The sequence below is a fragment of the Anser brachyrhynchus genome (genome assembly GCF_964034855.1).
Source record: "Anser brachyrhynchus genome assembly, chromosome: 3".
Classification (NCBI taxonomy): Eukaryota; Metazoa; Chordata; class Aves; order Anseriformes; family Anatidae; genus Anser; species Anser brachyrhynchus.
This window is the reverse complement of record NC_137696.1, coordinates 10031502-10050588: the sequence shown is the minus strand read 5'-3', so window position 1 is coordinate 10050588 and position 19087 is coordinate 10031502. Positions and strand designations below refer to the sequence as shown.

The 19087-nt window shown below is 44.4% G+C and overlaps 1 protein-coding gene across 4 annotated transcripts in view; it reads left to right on the top strand.

Annotated features, from left to right (window-relative positions):
* The window catches only part of SPTBN1 (spectrin beta, non-erythrocytic 1), a 135832-nt gene that overhangs the window by 67804 nt on the left and 48941 nt on the right, over window positions 1-19087 (top strand). For all 4 annotated transcript variants that reach the window (XM_080587458.1, XM_080587459.1, XM_080587460.1 and 1 more), the window contains 3 exons: window positions 11286-11437; window positions 16084-16257; window positions 17569-17660. In XM_080587458.1, the coding sequence (XP_080443584.1) occupies window positions 11286-11437; window positions 16084-16257; window positions 17569-17660 (418 nt within the window). The remainder of the gene's footprint in view (window positions 1-11285; window positions 11438-16083; window positions 16258-17568; window positions 17661-19087) is intronic.

The following is a 19087-nucleotide window of genomic DNA, read 5'->3' as shown; positions in this document are numbered from 1 at the left end:
ATCTCACGTTTCAGGAACACGCAAAGAAAGTGCACACGGTCTGCGTAAGATGGCGTAAACGCGTTTTCATGTTCTGGAGTTCTTGCCTCCTGCTGGATTTCAAGACATTTCCAGCCTTTGTATTAGTTAAATTATTTCACAACTGCCCGTGTACATGTCTGTGCAATTTGGCTAAGAAGGCGTATAATATTATTTTGGGGGTATAAGCACACAGTGAGTTCAAAGAGCCTGTTCGCATGCAGAAGGCAAACATGCCATAGTTCTGTGCTTAACTGGCCCCTGAATTATATAAAGGCATTAATGTCACAGTAATAGACACTTGGAGCATTTATCAGGCACTCAGCTTTCAGGAGTTCTTGAGCTCTGTTTCTCTTATTGATCGCTGTATTTCATAGAATATAAAAATACACAGAACAAACAAGCAGTGCTTGCCCCCAAATAAGTAAACCAAGGCACCAAAAAACCCCAAACACTTAAGTTCCATCTTTTTGGGGGGGAAAGCTGGAGTGCAGACCTCCCCACAGCATGACTAAGGTGGCATCAACGAAATGTCTTTGGTTGGGGTGTTGGGTGGTTCTTCCACTGCTGTCACACACCGAACTGGTGATGTTTGGCAGTTACATTCTCTCATTGAGTTAAAAATTAAAGTAAGCAAAGGTAAATTAATGGGAGTTCTCATAGATAACTTCAAGAGAAGCCACACCTTTGTAGCGTGGAGAGCTTTTCAGTTTGTGCAGTCAGTGCGTTCCTGATCCAGTACGACTCACAAGTCCACTTCAAGACAAGAAAAACAAGTGATGTTTCTGAACAAAGATACATATTTAAGATGTTCAAAGTATAATTTTATTCAACTAATTCCTTCAAATTTGTGCCACCTTTTAAATCTCAGAGAGATCATCTAGAGTTTCAAACAAAGGGAGTTTTTGCATTTTTCTGCTACTGCTTTGGAAGTTGTTCTATGGGCAAGTTCCTCTGTACTAGCAAAGTATTTGTTTTTTCCCCACTCTTGCATAACTCCAAAGGCTGAAATGATTTTGCTTAAACATGCCCCATTGTTCCACAAAAGCAGATCAGTAAATGACCTTTGGATTGGAATCAAGGAAAATTTTGAGGTGAGGAATTAGAATTTGTGTGCAAATCGTTTGCACCTCAGAAGTCACAAGAAAGTCGGTATGGCATGAAAAGACATTTTTTTTTTGCAGTTACTACATGAATTTCATAAGGAAGACCATTAATGTATGGAGTGACTCATTGCAGTCTGTGTATGTTAAAGTTTACATTGTGTTTGCATGTTCTGGAGCTTTTCTGCAGGAATTTACAGGGGAAGGCCCAAGTTGTGCTGTTCTCAGACAACTTCAGCTGGAGCTCTGCATGATGGATTTGCAGATTAGAGCCAGAGAAGATTAGGGGTTTTTCCTCTAATGCTTATTATTAGCAGGTTGTTTCAAATCTCATTAAATTTCATTCATTTTAAAAACTCCCTTCTTAGAAATAACTGCATGTGATAAATAACATGGGTTCCTTCAGTTATACAAGTAATTGTCATTGTAATCTGCTGGGTTTTTATTGGTGATAGTCCTTCTGTTTTTGTCCTGGGGGGTGTCTTTGGGGTTTCAGCTTAGATCCCAAGCACGCAGAGCCATGGCCTGGCTTACCTGTGGTGCTGCTGCTTTCCTTCGGCAGCCTGCTGGCACAGTGTCGTGTGTCTGCTTCTACACTACAGCCTGCAATTACCAATAATAAATTGTTCTGTGACCATGGAAACTGGGTGAACTAAGCACATTGTTCAGTAAGGCTATAAAATCGGCCTGTTAAAGGGGAACTGTTATTAATACCTGATCAACACAGTGGTTGTTTAAATACATGTTTTTCCATTTAAAATATTTCTTTGATAATGAAAATTATAATTTAACAGCAACTAATTATAATGATAACATCTCTTAGTACCCATATTTAATATTTTGAAAGGATTAAATGCATTCATCATAGATTTATTTTCTATTCATGCTTTTCTGTCATTGAAGTGAAATTAGATTTAAACATGAAAGCAACAAAGGTTTGGCATTTCTTTCATCTACTCTTCTTTCTGATTGCAATGAGTTTTTAAAGAAGCATAGTGAAGACATCCCACAGCTTTGACTTTTCACTCCATGTAACATCTCAACTTGTGCCTCAGATGAAGGAAAAGACCCTACACCTCTCTGGAACCCCTCAGTGGGATTCCACGGGAATGCTGGCAGTTCATTTACTGGCCTGTTTGTTTGAGGTTGCCAAACTTCTTAGAATCACGGGATTCCTTGGGTTGGAAAGGACATTAGGAGTGCGTTTGGTCTGACAATCCTGCTGAACGCAGGGGCAGGTTCAGGGATGCTGAGGGTCTTGTCCTGCTGAGATCTGAATGTCCCGAAGGATGGCCTACAGCCTCTGTGGGCCCACTGTGGTGTCTGGACACCCTCCTGGTGGGCACATTCAGCCTCGCACCAGCAGCAGGTCTTGGGCTGAGGTGTCTGCCATGCCCAGGTTGGCTCCATAAGGGAGGGTTCTCAGTGTCCATTTCCCTGTCTTCACGGGGAACATGGAGTCCTGATGCCCATCCCTTACTGACTCATCTCTGCTCCACAATTATAACTTCATATTTCCAAATACCTAATACCTAAGGAGGATCCCAGTCTGGCCACGCAGTTGGGCTGCAGAAACAGCAGGTTGCTCCTCGTCTTGTGTGAGTTGTTGTGTTAGCTGCAGCGGAGGAGGAGGAGGAGTAGAAGAAAAAGAGTACAGCAGAAGGGAAATCATGTGAAAACAAAAAGCCAAACACCTCCTTCCTACCCATGTTTTTCTTCCTCTAGATGAGTGGGAATCCACTGTAAGATCTGTCATTCCACTGGGTTTGCAGAACAGGGAAAGAAATAGGATGGACCTTAGGGAGTCAAGTTCCCAGCATGTTCTATGCCAAGCCTTCTCCTCGCCCGTGCACCACTGCTAATCAGCTAGTGGACTGGGCACAAACAAAACTAATAGCACTGCCCCACTTCCATAAAAAGCCTTGTGTTTCCCTGCATTATGCTCCTCATGTTTTTTAAAGGAAATTGTAAAGACTCTACAAGATTGTGTGTGCTTGAAATAGGGCTGTGACCTCAGGCTCTTCATTGTGGGGTGGGAATCCCAGTGTCCGGGGACAGGCCGATGCTTTTTCCATAGTCCTGCCAAGGAAGTGAATTGTCTGATATGCAAAGGGAAGAAATGGCAGCAGGTGTTGTAAAACACTAACATTGAATCAGCCTTAAGGTGTTGCTTATTTTAAATAGGAGCAACACTGAGGTATTTTCTTGCTGTTTGTTAAAGGACCTCCATTTGAACTACATGTTGGGCGCTCCATAGGCCACAAAGTTAATTTCTTTATTCCACTTCTGCTATTTTGCTGTAAAAGCATTTTTAACCTGTTGATCCAAATACAGTTTGGAGATCAGGTATTGGGCCTCTGGGCTATTTCTCTCGTAACGCACACGGAGAAGGGGAGCGGGGCTGTTTCAGCTGGGGCGGTGGTGGCTGAAGCTTCAGGGCTGGGTGTGGGTGTTCCCAAGGGCAGCGCGCAGAAACATGGAACCGTTCTCCTCATCCACGAGAAAGGGTGCTGTTCTATAGCTGCTTTGTGTTTCATCCAGGAAAACCAGCAGGCAGTTGGTATCCCAAAGTACCAGGAAAAAAAAGGCGAAGGTTAATGTTTAGGAAATGGGGTGAATGACACAGTGTTTTCCAGAGCAGGGAGCTGTCGTGGTGCAGGAGATATTTACTCAATTTTGCGTTCCAGTTGTCCTGAAGTTAAACATCTAGTTCACTGGTTTGTACTAAGGTAGAGAGAGCTGAACTGATTCTCTCTGAATCTGCTTAAATACATCAATTTTGTCTTCTGAATTTAAAAAAAAAAAAAAGTAATCTGAGTTCTTCTACCAGGTTAAACTGTTAAACCCAGATGACTTTCATGTTTCTCTTATATGCTGTGGGAGACTTTACAGCAACTTTTTGCAGATGAACGTAATCATTCTCCTACACGGATCCAAAGTTGGCTTTCAGAGGGTTTATTTTTGTACTGCTGACACCAAAATGCCATAGACCCTGTGTAAAAATAAAGACAATGAAGGGACCTGCCCTTCCAGGCCCTGTAATGCTTGGCTGGCTACCGGACATTGTTCTGTGCATCACTATATTGTTCGAGGGAGGTTTAGTGACATCAAAGAGAAAGCAGCAGAATTGTTTTTTCCACATGCTGCATTATGCAGCTTTCCCTTTTTTCTTTTCAGAGCGTTTTCAGCAGTGAAAGTAGTCACATGCTGCAATGTTTAATAGAGAAGGGTAGATATTTAATAGGATTTAGAAGCTGGCTGGTGCTTCCTAGTAAGAGAGAGCAGGTTGTTATGCACAGCCCGGACTTGTGAACAGTATGTTGTCTGTGCAGTGGGGTCTGGAAAGCAGCAAGGGTTTTGCTACTAATGCAAATCACCAGCCGAACACAACATGAACAAAATCACCTTGTTGCTTTGTCATCTTTCACGTTTACATTCAAGTTCTTGCCTAAGTCATGTTCCAGCATGTAAAACCTTTGGCATAATCTCACCATTTTTAATGGGGAAGTCGCACCAAAGATTGCTTTTACCATAAATAACCATAGCAAATTCAGATTGCTTTGTTCAAAATCATCAGCTGCAGTCACTTCTCCATGTTAAACTGCCCGAAGTAAAAGTGAAGGAGATACTTCTAAAGCTCACCTGGTGGTTTCGAGGTGCTGGAGCCACATGTGCCACCTGCTTGCGCAAGATGCGGATTTGGCTTCCTGCGGGTTTTGCTCTGGGTTGTTGCTTGCCTCGGTGTGTGTGTGTTGTTAATTCAGCCCCTTTCTTTCCATTTTTATCTACTCCTGTCTTCAGTCCTGTCCTGCTATCTACAGCTGGAGAAAAGCAGCATCCACTTTTGGTTTTATTGTCTTACTGCTGAAGGTGAAATAGTCGTGGGATGATTGAACATCAAGAGAGACTTGCTTCATTTCCTTCCCTCTAAGGACACCTAATATTCCTCCTCAATGGGTGATCCCTTCTCCTTCTGTCATTTTCTTTCCTGTTGATCTATTCCAACATATTTTAATGTAGACTCTGTGCGTGTAACAGGTGCCTGTGTGCAGTGCTCATTGTGTTGTTCTCCCTGGGCTTCTTATCGCCACGTGTACTGACACAGCACGTCCAGCAGCTGTGTGGAAATGCCATCACCTGGTGATCGTTTATCCAAGCAGATGTTTCTCCCCTCAGCTGTGCCGGTACAGATACGCAGAGGTGCTTTTTTCCCCTTGGGGTTATATTTAGTATCGCATCAGTTTGCTGCCCCAAGCCGCCCCACTGAGCTGTCAGGTGCTCACAAAGGGCAGCCGGGGCCTTGCTCCCTGCCTGGGTCGCGGGGCTCTGGTAGAGCCCAACCTTGCTCTGAGCACCTGTCTCTGCCTTCTGACACCGTGCTCCAGGACCAGCAGCCACCAGCATCGTTCCTTTCCCAAAGTGCTGCACAGTGGAGATGTTCTGTACAAGCCTTGCCCAAGCCTACCTGAAACAAGGGAGGTTAGGCCCAAACAAAAACGGCTTTGCATTCACCAGCAGCCTTCAGTCAGTTTGGCAAATGGCGATCCCAGTGCACACATCCATGTTGCTTCACGATGAATTCTTATTTGATCACAGCACTTTGGTCCCGGTAGCTGACTTGCCATTCTCTCAGGCACCTTTCTCAGTTGAAAAAGCTTTGAGCGTGGCTGGAATTTGTGACACTGAATATTACTGGCTGCTTAACTCCATATCCTGGCAACTTTGAGAAAACATGCAGTGCTATCCTGCTCCCTGAAAACCTACAGTAATGGCTACATCGTCCTGTGAAAGCAAGCTCTGTTTCTCCCTTTGCATGGTTAGCCTGGGCTAGGATCAGAGGAATTAAGGGAAGCTGTGGATATTGGATGTCATCAGCAGAAGCAGTGTGCCTGGAGCAACTCTCCTCTGCTTTCTGAGTCAGTGTGTTTAGCAGTGCTTCACATAGGGTGCATGCTGGCTACGTTTGTTGCTGTAGTGAAAAAATAAGAATTTTAAGGCAGAAAAACACTTCCAGCGGGGAAAGTAAAAAGGAGTTAAACCTGCAGGAGACAGAGCATTTGAAGTTAAGGATTAAAATTCATCCTTAATTTGCCTTGCTTGACGTATGACAGGGATTCACAAATGTTGATACTGCACAGAGCGTGCTGCCCGCCGGCTGGGCTTGGCAGGAAGGATTTGCTGCACTCTCTCCAGGCAGCTGCACATGCACCAAGCACCCAGCAGCCATCCTAGATACTTGCTGTTGCTTTCAGCTTTCCTCTTATGCTTTAATTATTATGTGTTTTCTTTTTTTTTTCTTTTTTTTTTTTCAGTAGCATTTCAGCTCCTTTCAGAGCGTTCCCTTTGCTGATAATCTGGCTGGGTGTGGAGGCCTTTTCAACCTGGGTGCTGGCAGTAGCTTTTGCACACTGAAAGTCATTGTACCTGTGCCGGGCTGGCAGCAGTGAGTGCCAGACATGCTTGCCATTCAGTTCTAAGCAGATTCAAGGTCAGTTTGTTGAAAATGTGGTTTGACCGGTATGGAAGGCAGCAGATTGTCTTGGAGCTGTTTTTAGAAAACAGGCAGCCGCACAGGTAACCTTTGCCACAAGAGCAATTGGCGGTGGTGTTGTGTGAAGGAACGTGGACTGATAATGCTTTCTGGTGTGCAGGAGCAGCCCGCGTCTCTCACAGCCAGCTCTCGGAGCCATGCGTTTTGCAGGGCGGTTATTAAGAGATGTGCTTCATTATCCTGGCCCAGCCCCGTCATTCCCTCAGCGCGTGGAACAGGAGATGGAGTGCATGGTCCTCTCCTGCTATCTTGAACCAGGGATTCAGCGACTCAGACAGGCATGGCTCTGGTCTTTCAGAAAGCTGACAACATTTTGATCAGTTTTCTTCGTCATCAAATTAGCAGAGGCAGAAATGACTCTCCTCAGACGGTGAGGGGGCTAGATGGCTGCTTGAGATCCCCTCCAGCCCTCCTTTCTGCTAGTTGCAGTGAAAAGCTATTTCTGTGAGTTTCAGTGAAATAAGCTGCAGCTTATTTACTAACTCCTAAACAAAGTCAGTCCTTGATTTATCACAATCACAGAGCTGGAGCTTGCAAGCTTCCATGTGCTACTAGTATTGTCATGGGGGCTTCCGCATAAAGGAAATTTCCTTCCTAGTGTTGCTTCAAGATAAGTTGGATTCTCTATTATCAATACTGCTGTGAGAGCGGCTTCCGTTTTCCTGCTGTGCCTGTTTTGCATGTTGTGCATTTCTCTTTACCCTTGGGAAACAAATGTTTTCACAAGCTGGAGGACGCTTGGAGCTCCACCCATATCCTCTGGTTTAGTTAGTCTTAAAAACCTAAAAATGTGTTTTTGAAGGTATGAAGGACGTTGGTCAAAGCGATCACATGAGATGCGTAAACAGGGCTTCAGAGCCCAGCGCTGGTGTTACAGCTCTGGTACCATCCCTCATGGATGCACCTGGCCCCGTGTAGGTTTTTGTGTGGCACCGCACATTAAAATAGCTGTAGTTGTGTTCTGAGCTTAGCTGATCTGGCAGAGCTGTAAGTATCAGCTTTCTGTGGGTCTGTTTCTGGCTGTGAAACACAACCAAGATTCATGGGTTTTAGTTCTATGTGTGTTTTAACCTGAAACCCCGGAGCAGAAAAATAGTTTCAGTTTGAAAGCGTTGGTGAAAGCATTGCAAAAACCTGCAGTCGTTGTGAAACACTATGTAGAAATTATCAGGCGAGGTTTTAACATGACCAGCCCCTGTCAAACAGCTTCCAAGATGTGCTGGTTGTTCCCACGTTACGGGAGCAGTGCAGCCTCGAGCGGGGCAGCAGGAACGGCTCTGCCCCCTCCGTGCTGGTGGCGTCCCCAACAGCGGCGGTGGGGAACTGGAGAGCTGAGCTCCAGGCGCGTTACAGTGTGGCCTTCTTGGGTGGCCGGCCCGTCGGGAGGCTGACAGCTGTTGTGTCTCTCCGGTGGTGTTTTTTGGAGATAAGTTGCTGGCTGTCCCCCAAAGCTGGCAGAGAGCGGGCAGCTGCAGGCCAGCATGGGGACCCAGCTCTCGGAGGCTGCAGGGGGCACCTGGGGTTCTCCAGCCCTGCTGAGAGCTCTTGGCCCTTCCTGCTGGGAATTGGGGGACAGGTGAGAGAGAACAAAAAGCCACTGAGGGCTGCAGCAGTGAAGTTGCTTGGATACGTGAAGAGCCACCAGCAGGCTCAGCGTGTGGAGATGGCACTGAAGACATTGCAGCTGCCGTCTCCTAGGGACTTTGACACTGCTTTTATCGGGCGGCAAGCGGGGAGGAGGATGGCGCCACAGAGGATGGGTGGGGATCAGGTGCGAGGAGTGAAGATGAGAGCAAGGGTGGGGAGCTGAGGAGCCCGAAAAAACAACCGAACTCTTGAACCTCTCACTGTAAACAGGAACTAGAAGACCGCAGAAAGCGGTGCAGAGGAAACGGGAAGGTAAGAGGGGAGAGGCAGCAACTGTACATGAACAAGTCTAAAGAAAGCATGCCTGGTGGCACCAAACATTGGCTACTGAAGCACAGGGGGCCTCCAGCCTGACAGGCTGTTCCCACCCTACCCTCCCTGATAATTCAATGTGCATAACAATGCTGAACAGACGAAAAGGAGTCGCTCTCCTGAACTTTCTCACGCTTCTGTCCCTGAGCCCCTGCCGCCTGAAGAACACACTTCCACGTCCTCCTTTAGGCCACAGATCATGCTGGGGTGGGGAAGCTTCTCTGGGGGACCACCCCAGGGTTGGTGCCATCGGCTCCCCCCTGCTGCAAGTGCTGCCTGCGGCTGCCAGAGCTCTGGGCTTTCTGAGGCTTCCTTTCAGCAGCAGAAGATCCTAAGCTGGCATCAATTAGTACTGTAGCACCAAAGTTTTCACAGCCTGACACGGCACGTCATGGTTTTCCCATGTCCTGTTTTTTCTGTTCAAAATCAGGCTCTGACCCTTCATCTTTTTACTAAGGCCACATGGGTGTTCTTTTCCCACCCATTACTTTTATCCCGATCCCAAATTTGGAGGGTTGTTGAGAACCATAGCTTTTGACCAAAGATTTTTTTTTTAATGGATGGCTTCATGGTGATATCTGATAGCTTACTTGTTTATATAAGATTATCTGTGTCCGACTTTATCTGTAGGATCCTGTCCATCCGTTTTTCTCTTCAGGATGAACGTAACCCAGGGATCCATGAATGTTATGATTTTGTATAGAGACTGCAGCGATGAAATAAACTTGCTGAGCTGTTCGGGGACTTGCTCAAACCAGTGAAGCTGCTGAAGGGAGCTCTGGTAATTTCCGCTGGAATTTTCTTTCAAAAAGCACCAGCCATCACAAGGATTCAGTCAGATCCAAAATGGCTTGGGCTGGACAGTGAGCTGCAGCTCTGGCCCAGTGCTTGTGCTCCTCCTACAGCCTCGCAGTCCGCTGCTGCATCAGTGGTGAGGACAAACGAGAGAAGCAAAGTGTTGGTTCACAGGGCGCACTGCTGACTGATCACAAAACCCACCTTTAACGTCTTTCCAACACCCTTATTGTTTTTTAATAGATTTCGTACCTTCTAGGTGGGCAAAAGCTGTTACATGTGGGATGGTTTCAGTGTGTTAGCTCCAGGGCATTTCCTACCGCATGGTCGAGTGGCAGGAGTAAGTTCAGAAATACTTGGGAGGAACTGAAATCTTGGAGTGGGGTTTGTGTAACCAGGCAAAGTGCTGATCTGCTCTCCCGCTCCCTTTCAGGTTTCTCCTCCTTACTGCTGTTCTACTATAGTGTTTCTTCTCTTGTTGCATTTTTTCCTTTTTCTTGTTTCCTAACTTTCTGTCCTCTTCAACCTCAGCTTCTTTGTCACTCCTTGCCACCAGGATCAGGCTTCTGCTGCTGGCCCTGTGGTCCCACGAGTGGGAGGCTGCAGCTGGCTAGGAAGGGGCTGGGGTCGTCCCCCCACCGCTGCCAGGGAGCGGGCATGGCCCTCCTTGGTATGGAGGGGAGGCACTGAAGCCCCGGGAAGTCTTCATATGAACTTTGGGTTCCTCTGCACCACCAATAACCTTCTGCGTGTGTAGAGCACGGTACTCAGAGTTCTCAGAGCTGGACATGTTACATTTTGGTTAGGATTTACCAGTCTTTATGTCCTGTTTCCAAAGGTGCCAACAACTTTAAAGAGACCTCTGGGAGGTTTAGATGCTCAGCTGCTGGGAAAAGCAGACAGCTTCCATTTGTATGTCTAATTACGGACTTAGGAGTCCAAGTTTGAGCACCTGTGTTGTGATAAATTTGGTCCGTAGTAGTTCCCAGCTCAGTGAACTGACTTTCTGCAAACAAGGAAGGGCTTCATCCAAAACCCTTGGCAAAAGAATTTAACCACAGAGATGTATAATATTTCTGTCTGAGAGTTCTCAGCTTGGCAGATAGCTGTTTGGGAGTTTCTGAATTAATGTGGGCTGCAGTGAGCCTGTGCATTAAGAGAGCTCTCATAGCCAGCGTTTTCGTGTATAAACAGTTGTGAAAGACTCTGGGAAGGGAAAGTGGAAAGAGACTGTTTTTCTATGGTTAAAATAAATGCAAGTCTACCTCAAACATGCAGTTACAGAAAAGTTCATCTTGATGTTGTGTAAATACAGTTACAGATGCTGAATCTGCAAATAAATGGAGGTGAGGGGGAATAAATGTGAAGTTTTGGTCTCTGCTCTCTTTTATACATACCCTAATCCAAAGTGACTGCTGCTATTTCGGGGGATCTGTTCTGGATTTGTTTGTGTATTCGAGAGCAGAAGTTGGCCTGTTCTTCCAGTGGTGGAAGATAACTCTTGAGCAACTTACTGGACAATTTGATCAGTCCAAAGTGGCTTTTACATTGCAGCTTTACAACTGACCTCTTTGCACCTTGAGAAAGCTGCTTACATGGGCAGCATGTAAGTCTGAAATCTATACTCCAGATTTATTCCACAGATAGTTACTCAGTAAAATTCCCAGTCATTATAGGAAATGCTGTGAGATAGGGAGAAAGGTGGATTTCGGGTGAAAACTCCCGTTTTCTGCATTGACTGCTAAGAAAAGAAGCCAGCTTCTTTCACCTATTAGATTAGATGTGTTTGAACATCACGTTTTGTTAAGGCGCATGAACTGTCATTTATTTTGGGTAACATTGTGGTGTTTTCTTAACAGATGAACGTGAGGCAGTTCAGAAGAAGACTTTCACAAAGTGGGTTAATTCCCACTTGGCACGCGTGTCATGCAGAATTACGGATTTGTACACTGACCTTCGTGATGGAAGGATGCTCATCAAACTTCTGGAAGTTCTTTCAGGAGAGCGACTTGTAAGTGTTTGCTTATTAGTTTTCACTGTGTGCTTTTTGTTTGTTTTAGTGAATGCTTGGCCCAGCTGATGTACAGCAAAAATGAGAACTGAGGGTTCAACATTGCAAATGTCTTATGAATTAAATGGAAAAAAAAAAGTCTGTTGCTTCAGGAACAGCTGGATCCATACATCATTAAAATATTTCTGTTGGTTTCAGTAGGAATCAGAGGAAGTTGTCTTTGAATGTTTCTTGCTGGTGAGATGCTGAGTGCTTCCAGCAGCATTCTGCCTGCTCCTGGATCTGACGGAAGCGGAGCACTGAATGATCCCCATTATGTGCTGCCTTCCCTAGAGCATGCTGCGGGGTGTGGAGGACAGGTTGGAGAAAGCCAGGCCCACACTGGGGAGCTCTGCAGCGGCTTTTGTTGTGCTGTTGGTCACATCCCCACTGCCCAGGAATGCTCCTGGGACTATTTGAGTTCCATACAAATAGATAAGGCTTGGATTTTTTTTGGTTAGAGGAATACCTAAAATGAATTTTAATAAATGGACCAAATTCTTTCTCTAGGTGTGATACCAGCACAAGCTGGTGAATAAGAAAAGTTTTGTAGTAAAAAAAAAATGCTGCTGCATGACAGGAAAACTGTGTGTGAGGAGATGTCTGGGTATCAGCCTTTCATTCTGCTCCTTAAATGATGGCTGTGCTCTTAACTACCCAATTTAGAGCAATCTTTTCAAAGAAATACGGGTCTTTAGCTAAGACCTAAGGCTACATGAGGTTGGGACTGTGTAATCGCTTGTCATCAAGCAGTCCTATTAATGGAAGCTTCATGGGCTAAGACTCTGGGTAATGAATTGAACATATGGCCTGCAGTGTAACATCTGTACAGTGAGGCAAGAGAGGGAGATTTCCAAATGCATCTCTGAGGGTAAAAAGAAACTCTGACGTGCAGGAAAGTACCCTGTCCTGGTGTGTGGATGGAGGTAAACAATCTCAGTGTTTGTCAACTACGTTTTGCCTGAAATAAGTTTCTCTGTGCCAAGTAATTTACTTCAGTGAGGTATTATGTTTGACATGCTCACTGCAGGTAGCACTGAGGTCAGATTTTATTCGTACAGAAGTAACTGAGATCCACATGCCCCATTATTTGAGGATTCGGGCAGCAACTCTGGCACCTTTATTTAAACCTTCGTATCTGCCTGCCAAGATTTGGCTTTCAGTGTCAAATAGCAGTGGTAAAGCTCAGACCAGACATGTGATTCTTGCTGCATGATTCATTTACATTTTTCATTCCAGGTTTAAAAAATGCAAACAGAGCTTACGCAGCTGTTTGGGTGGGGAGGGGGCAGGAGGCTGCTGGATCTGAACTTGCATCATCGGTTGCATATTGTGTTGGCAGCTGTCTGCACTACCGTAGATTCTTATTGTAGCTTTGTTATCTCAGGCTGGAGGACAGCAGTCTCTGAACAGTACATTCCACCACACCTTCCTCTGCAAACAAGAATACAGATAATGCAATGGAATAAACCTTGAGACAATTACACACACCAAAAAAATTCCAGTAGGATCAGCATGTAGCATCCACTTGCTGACGTTCTCCAGCCTTTTGGAATTTGTTGTAGCTGTTACTGGGTAGCTTCTGACATCACCATGCCACCCAAGCAGAAATGTAAAGGCAGTGTCTTATGCAGAAAACTTAAAATCGAGACAAACATCAAATGGTAAGAAAGCAATAAACAAACTCTGAAACTTGCCTAGATAATTATTTTAATACAGTGTGTTTACTGATGCAGTAGAACAGGATTTTTTTTTCCTGCATTTGAATCCAAGACTCTGGAGCTGGAGCCTGTGGAGCAGTCTGGTATTTAGAATACTAATGAGGGAAGCAGGACCACTCTTTGCCCCCTGTAAGGCCTCCAGCCACATTCGATCAAACTGTATCTTTTGAAAGCTGTTGTGATTTTTGGTGATGAAAACACAGACTTCTTGAAGGTATACTGGAGAACCTCAAAATGAGAGTGTGCAATAAAGACATGTACATCTTCCCCTCTTTGCTCAATTTGATCCTTAATCCTAGTGTTTAGTCCTTACTACATAAGGTCCTCTGTACAGACCAGACCAGTATTTGGAAATAAAACAACAGCATCAATGGTCTCACTGAGCAAAGTGGAAAAGAATCCAGCCAGTATGAAAAGATGGTTGTAATTTTGTTTGCACACGCTGTTAATCAGTTTCTTCCAAACAGAAAAATAAAGCTGAGAATTGTTTTCAGCATTAAATTGAGCATTTAGCTCAGTTTCTTCCATCACTAGATAAAGGATTAGTAAATTCCTTTCAATTCCTGAATGCCCAAAGGTCAAACTGTTTAAGCAGATTCTCTGTAGTGAATTTGGTCATGTTTCCCATTGGAAAAGGGAAGGATTTTGATCTAAAACAAATAATAGAAGGTTCTGAGTTCAGGTAAATATCATATGCAGGGCCTTCAACATGTCTTCTTTCCCTCTGGTCAGTTTTCTGGGTCTGTGTTAGCCCAGTAAAGAAGAAAGTTGTGCCTCACGTATTTCTCATGCTGAGGCTGTGCAGGAGAGCGTGGCAAGCGCAGCCACACCTTGTACAAACAGGACTCGGACAGCTCTTCTCATGATGCAGAACAGTCAGTAAAGACTGCACGACCTGCCTGTGCTGCCCTACCGAAAGGTTTAACCTTCTGTCTCCTGCCGGTGCTCTGCATTTTTTCTCGGCCAGGTGACACTGGTCTGTGCAGGAATTTGCAGTGCCTTTTCAGGCTATTAATAAGTCGTAGTCTGAAAAGCTCCAGACTGCACTAGCAGTAAGCTGCTGAGGTCCCCATGCAGCAGAGGGTGCCCCTAGTCCTGGAGCACGAGAGGAACAGCAGCCTGCTCCTGCCATAGGGCAGAGAGTGGCACAGGTGCTGGGAGGCCTGCCCCTTTGCCAGGCATTACAGGTCCTGGGGCTGGATTCGCTTGCTCAGATTTACTGTGTGTACTCTGCTGCCTCACATAAAGTCCTTGTTTGTGGGGAGAGAAGGTCTTGCTGATCACTTGCAGGTTACATTTCCACGTTCCCGTGGAATATGCCATCATACGGGTTGTGGTTAGGAACCAGTGGGCCCAGGATCTGACTAAAACATCTCTGGTGAATGGCATTAGCTCTGTCACCTTGGTGCTGGAGCTTCTGAGAGCAGAAGCAGTGTTTTAATCCCCTTTTCTGCTAAATAACTTGAGGCATTGGAGCGTATTCTGGTTACAGCTTAGGTAAAGGAGAAGGGCCTCCGCCTGCCCCACAGCCAGCACTGTTCCCTTGGACCCCTCTTCCCAGCTGTGCTGTACAGGACTCACTGAAACGTGATTTGGTGGAGCCAGCAGGAGGATGGATGCAGCACTGTCCTTCTGGAGAGCCTTCTCTGAGCAACATTTGCACCCAAAGCAGGGTTTTTTCCTGGAAATGCTCGCCTTTGCTGGGAGCTGTGGACTGACTTTATCTGCTCTGTTTGCCAGCATCCAGTGTAGAACTGTGCTGGCTGAGAACTGAAGTGAGACTAAGGACCTCAGGAATTTACATGTCCTGAAGGGCATCTTCCTAGCGAGCGTTTCATCTCGGCGACACACTGCTAGTCAGGCTGCTGTTTGTGGGGAACATATGGCTCTTGCTGAAACTCTTCCCCTCAAATGCAGACTCAGGCAAGGATTTTGCATGCACTATTTCCATGGCCAGTTGATTACATTTTCTGTAGAAAACAAAGAGATCGTGTCAATTAGTAGTTTGGCTAGGTACCTTCGGTGACATCTCAGTGGGCACAGAACAAGCTCTTCAGCTGTAACCCTTATCCGCAGAACAAAGTTGCTTTAATTCTCTTCAGTTTTACAGCTGACCTCTACATGCTGCTGATGTGCTCCTGGCTTTTTTCATTTGCGCCAGGCCTTGTAAAACTGTGTTATGTTGGTGTGGCAGTTCCCCCTACTTCTCCCCTATGGAGGCATTGTTTGGAATAAATCTTGTCTGTTATTTTCATACTACTTATCCTACTCTGACTGACCAAAAAATGAAGGAAATTTCTTTCTCAGGGTGTTTTATTAACTATCTGCAGTTCAAATCTGAGCTGTCCTTCCGGAGTGTGTGCGCCAGTATTTGCAGATACTCTCTGGAGCATTCGTTACCAATTCCTTCTATTGCGTGCATCTGCCAGTTATCAGTCAGTTTCATTTCTTTATCTTTAGGATCTTCTTTTTAAGTGTGGAAGAACTTGTAAGAGAGTAAAGAGCATCTTGGGAAAATGTAATAGGTGTGGCATGAACTTAACGAAATGATTTATCTTCCAGATAGTGAGTGAATAGACTAGGTGGAAAAAATGAAGGAAGTAAGCAAGGAAAACATTCGGAAAGGCCAATGGAATTGGCCGCCCAGCAAGTGCAGCATAGGTCTGGGGTGTTAGTGATCCTGCCATGGGTCTGACATGCTAACACTAACCTTGGGTGAATGCCCTGTCAGATGCAAAGAGGCCCCTGAATCTGAAAAACAAATGCATACAGGATTGCTGCCTGGCAGTTGGCAATGTGGGTGACTCACCTGCCTCGATTGAAATCAAGCACTTGTTTTCTTCCATTTACAGTAATATTTGTTTTTCTTCCCCTTTTACCTTCTAGCCCAAACCAACTAAGGGAAGGATGCGCATCCATTGCCTGGAGAACGTTGATAAAGCCCTCCAGTTCCTGAAAGAGCAACGAGTGCACCTGGAAAACATGGGATCTCATGATATTGTGGATGGGAATCACAGGCTGACACTTGGCCTTATTTGGACTATTATCCTGAGATTCCAGGTGAGGATACTTGCATACCTATACACACATTTGAGATTTCCATACTTGTTTGTAATCTATTTTATTGTGCTTTTTAAGAGTGGACTGATCAAAGGTACTTGGTATCTGGCAGGGTCACGTGTTTTTATTTTTATTTATTTCCTAATAAATACGAAACTCCAGTCACAGACATAGACAGTCTTGCAGACCTAGGAAATGCTACACTCATCTGTTGATCACCTCTGCACTGATTGTCATTATTCTGGCTGACATTGTGCTTAAATGGATTAAGGGTGCCCACAGGAATTCTTTTAGTGTCTCACTTGAAGGCAGTGATTTCTTGTTTTCCAGCAGGTTGCACGTTGGTCTTTGCCCTCAGTTAGAAAAGGCTGGAAAGTCCTTTTGCAAAAAAACTACAATAAAAAACACCTTCTAATTTGGGGGATGCTTACTGTTTTCGAAATATGAAATTATCTGCCTAACTTTCAGCAATAGCAATGTTGCTTCACTGAAACTATGATATTTTTTTTTTAAAAAAAGTAGTGAACCGTCTCTATAAAATCACAGAATCATAGAACGGCTTGGGTTGGAAGGACATTTAAGATCACCTAGTTCCAACCCTCGTGCCAGGGATGCCACCCACTAGGTCCGGGTGCCTCATCCAACCTGGCCTTGAATACCTCCAGGGATGGGGCATCTACAGCTTCTCTGGGCAAAATAAGATATTTGTCCATATGAAAGAAAAAATGTTTGCCTTTGTTTTTAGTATTTTCGTTTTTTTTTCCTTTTTTTTTCTTTAAAAAAAAAAGGTATCAGCCTAGAATCTGGAATATGTATTTGCGATGCTGCTAAGGGTAAACAATGTTTCCTCCAAGCTTGAGGTTGGAAAATGTGTTTGCTCCTGTGAAACTCCTGGTTAGCTTTTGCCTGTTGATGCCCCTGAAAAGACTGCTACCTGCTGTACCCCTCGACCCCAGTGAGCTGGATGTGCTCAGCATCCTGAAAGAGGTGCCATGAAAAAGGGTGAAACCATAATCCTGTATAGAACAGGGTTTGCCTTCACAATTGGGAATGTTTTCTGCTGAAGTTTAAATTGTTTTGCCTACAGACTAAAGAAAAGAGAAATCCTCTTGTAAAATAAGGGCAGATGAAGCTTTCTTCTGGGATGAATGCTCCTAAATGAGGAAAAGCTTTTACCTACTTCCACCTTGCCCTTCATCATAGATTTCCTTTGTTACTTATGTTTTTGATAGAATTTTTTCATCTTTTCAAAAAAAGGCAAAAAATGGTGTTTACTCAGAGGAATGCATAAAGCTTCTTTGTTAATTTCAGATCCAAGATATCAGTGTTGAAACTGAGGACAACAAGGAGAAGAAGTCTGCTAAAGATGCATTGCTTTTGTGGTGCCAGATGAAGACAGCTGGGTAAGCGTGGATTACGTGATTATCTCTAAAGCTCTACAGTATTTTGAATTTTCATTGGAATCATTTTAAATGGGCAAGTACATATATCTCCTTAAGTGGATTCAACCAAGAGAAGTGAACTGTTGTTTACAAATCAGAAAATTCTGAGTTTATTATATTAATTCTGTGCAATAAACATACCAACCAGATCATCCATGAACATATATAGCATATGCTGCCTCCTGTCCACTCCTACTTTGAAGAAATAACTATGCTAGGGTGTTTGCCACCAGTTTTCCCTCTTTCCATATAAAATGACATAGAGGTATGCAGGTGTTTAAAACAATTTCAGCTTTGCCCTGGTCTGCAGTACCTTTAGAGGATGCAGTCATTGAGTCCCTTCTTGTAAAGAATGATAACACCACTAGCTTCTATGGTGAATTGTTACTGTCAGAGTGAAAGTGAAGTTAACGTGTCCTGGGTCTCCAGCTCTTCATGTGTATTCTGGGAAAAATATAGAAGGAACAGAGCTGTTCCATGGAATTACAGTCAAACTTTCCCTTTTGATTGCCATGTGAACAGGTCGTGGGCGAGCTGAAGATTTGTTGTATTCTGTCTGCATCTTTGTGTATTGATTGACTAGGACTTTCTGAGCATAAAAACTGCTCTTAATTCTGATATCTCCTCAGACTTTTTTTAACTTACTTTTAGAGCTCAAACATGAAATTACTTTTTGTTTAATGACATAAGATACAGATGTGCATTTTAAGTGTCAAAAGTGCTGAAACGTATTCTGGACTTCCTACAGTATTTTTGCCCTCCAGGCATAATGGGTTTTCTGTTCATGTTTAGTGTAATGTAGTGGGATCCACCCAGCATGTTGGATAAGATAGCAGCAAAGGCGAAGGTTGGTCTCTTGTCTTGGTTGAATCTTTTACTGTGAACTAGAAGGGGAACCGGAATTTGTGGCATAGAAATACTTTGAGAGCTGCAAGGAAAACAAAACTGATGGTAAGGTGGCTACTGTTTCATGCTCCCTGATTAGGCACATGGATTTCTAGTGTGAATTTGAATATCCATGTATCATTCTAATTCTTCCTTTTGACAGGGATTTTCATAAATGGAAATATTTCCAAAACATTTCTCTAACAGTAACCTTTTTGCATAATTAAATATCCATTGTTGCACGTTTACCCCATGAAACATGGATGTCCCGCTGATGAGTTGGGGCACTTCAGCATTATTCTAGCAATACATTTTATCTTCTGCTTCCAAGAACTCTTAGAAAAGCGGTTTGTAAGCACCCTGAAATTTGTGGAGACTTAAAAAATACCAAACTCACCAGACAAATTTGGAATCCGTGTACCCATGGGGCATGAAGGTGGCTATCACATGTGCTTTGTTTAAAAGTCAGATGGTGAATAGGGTCAGTCCTTGAAGATGCCCTG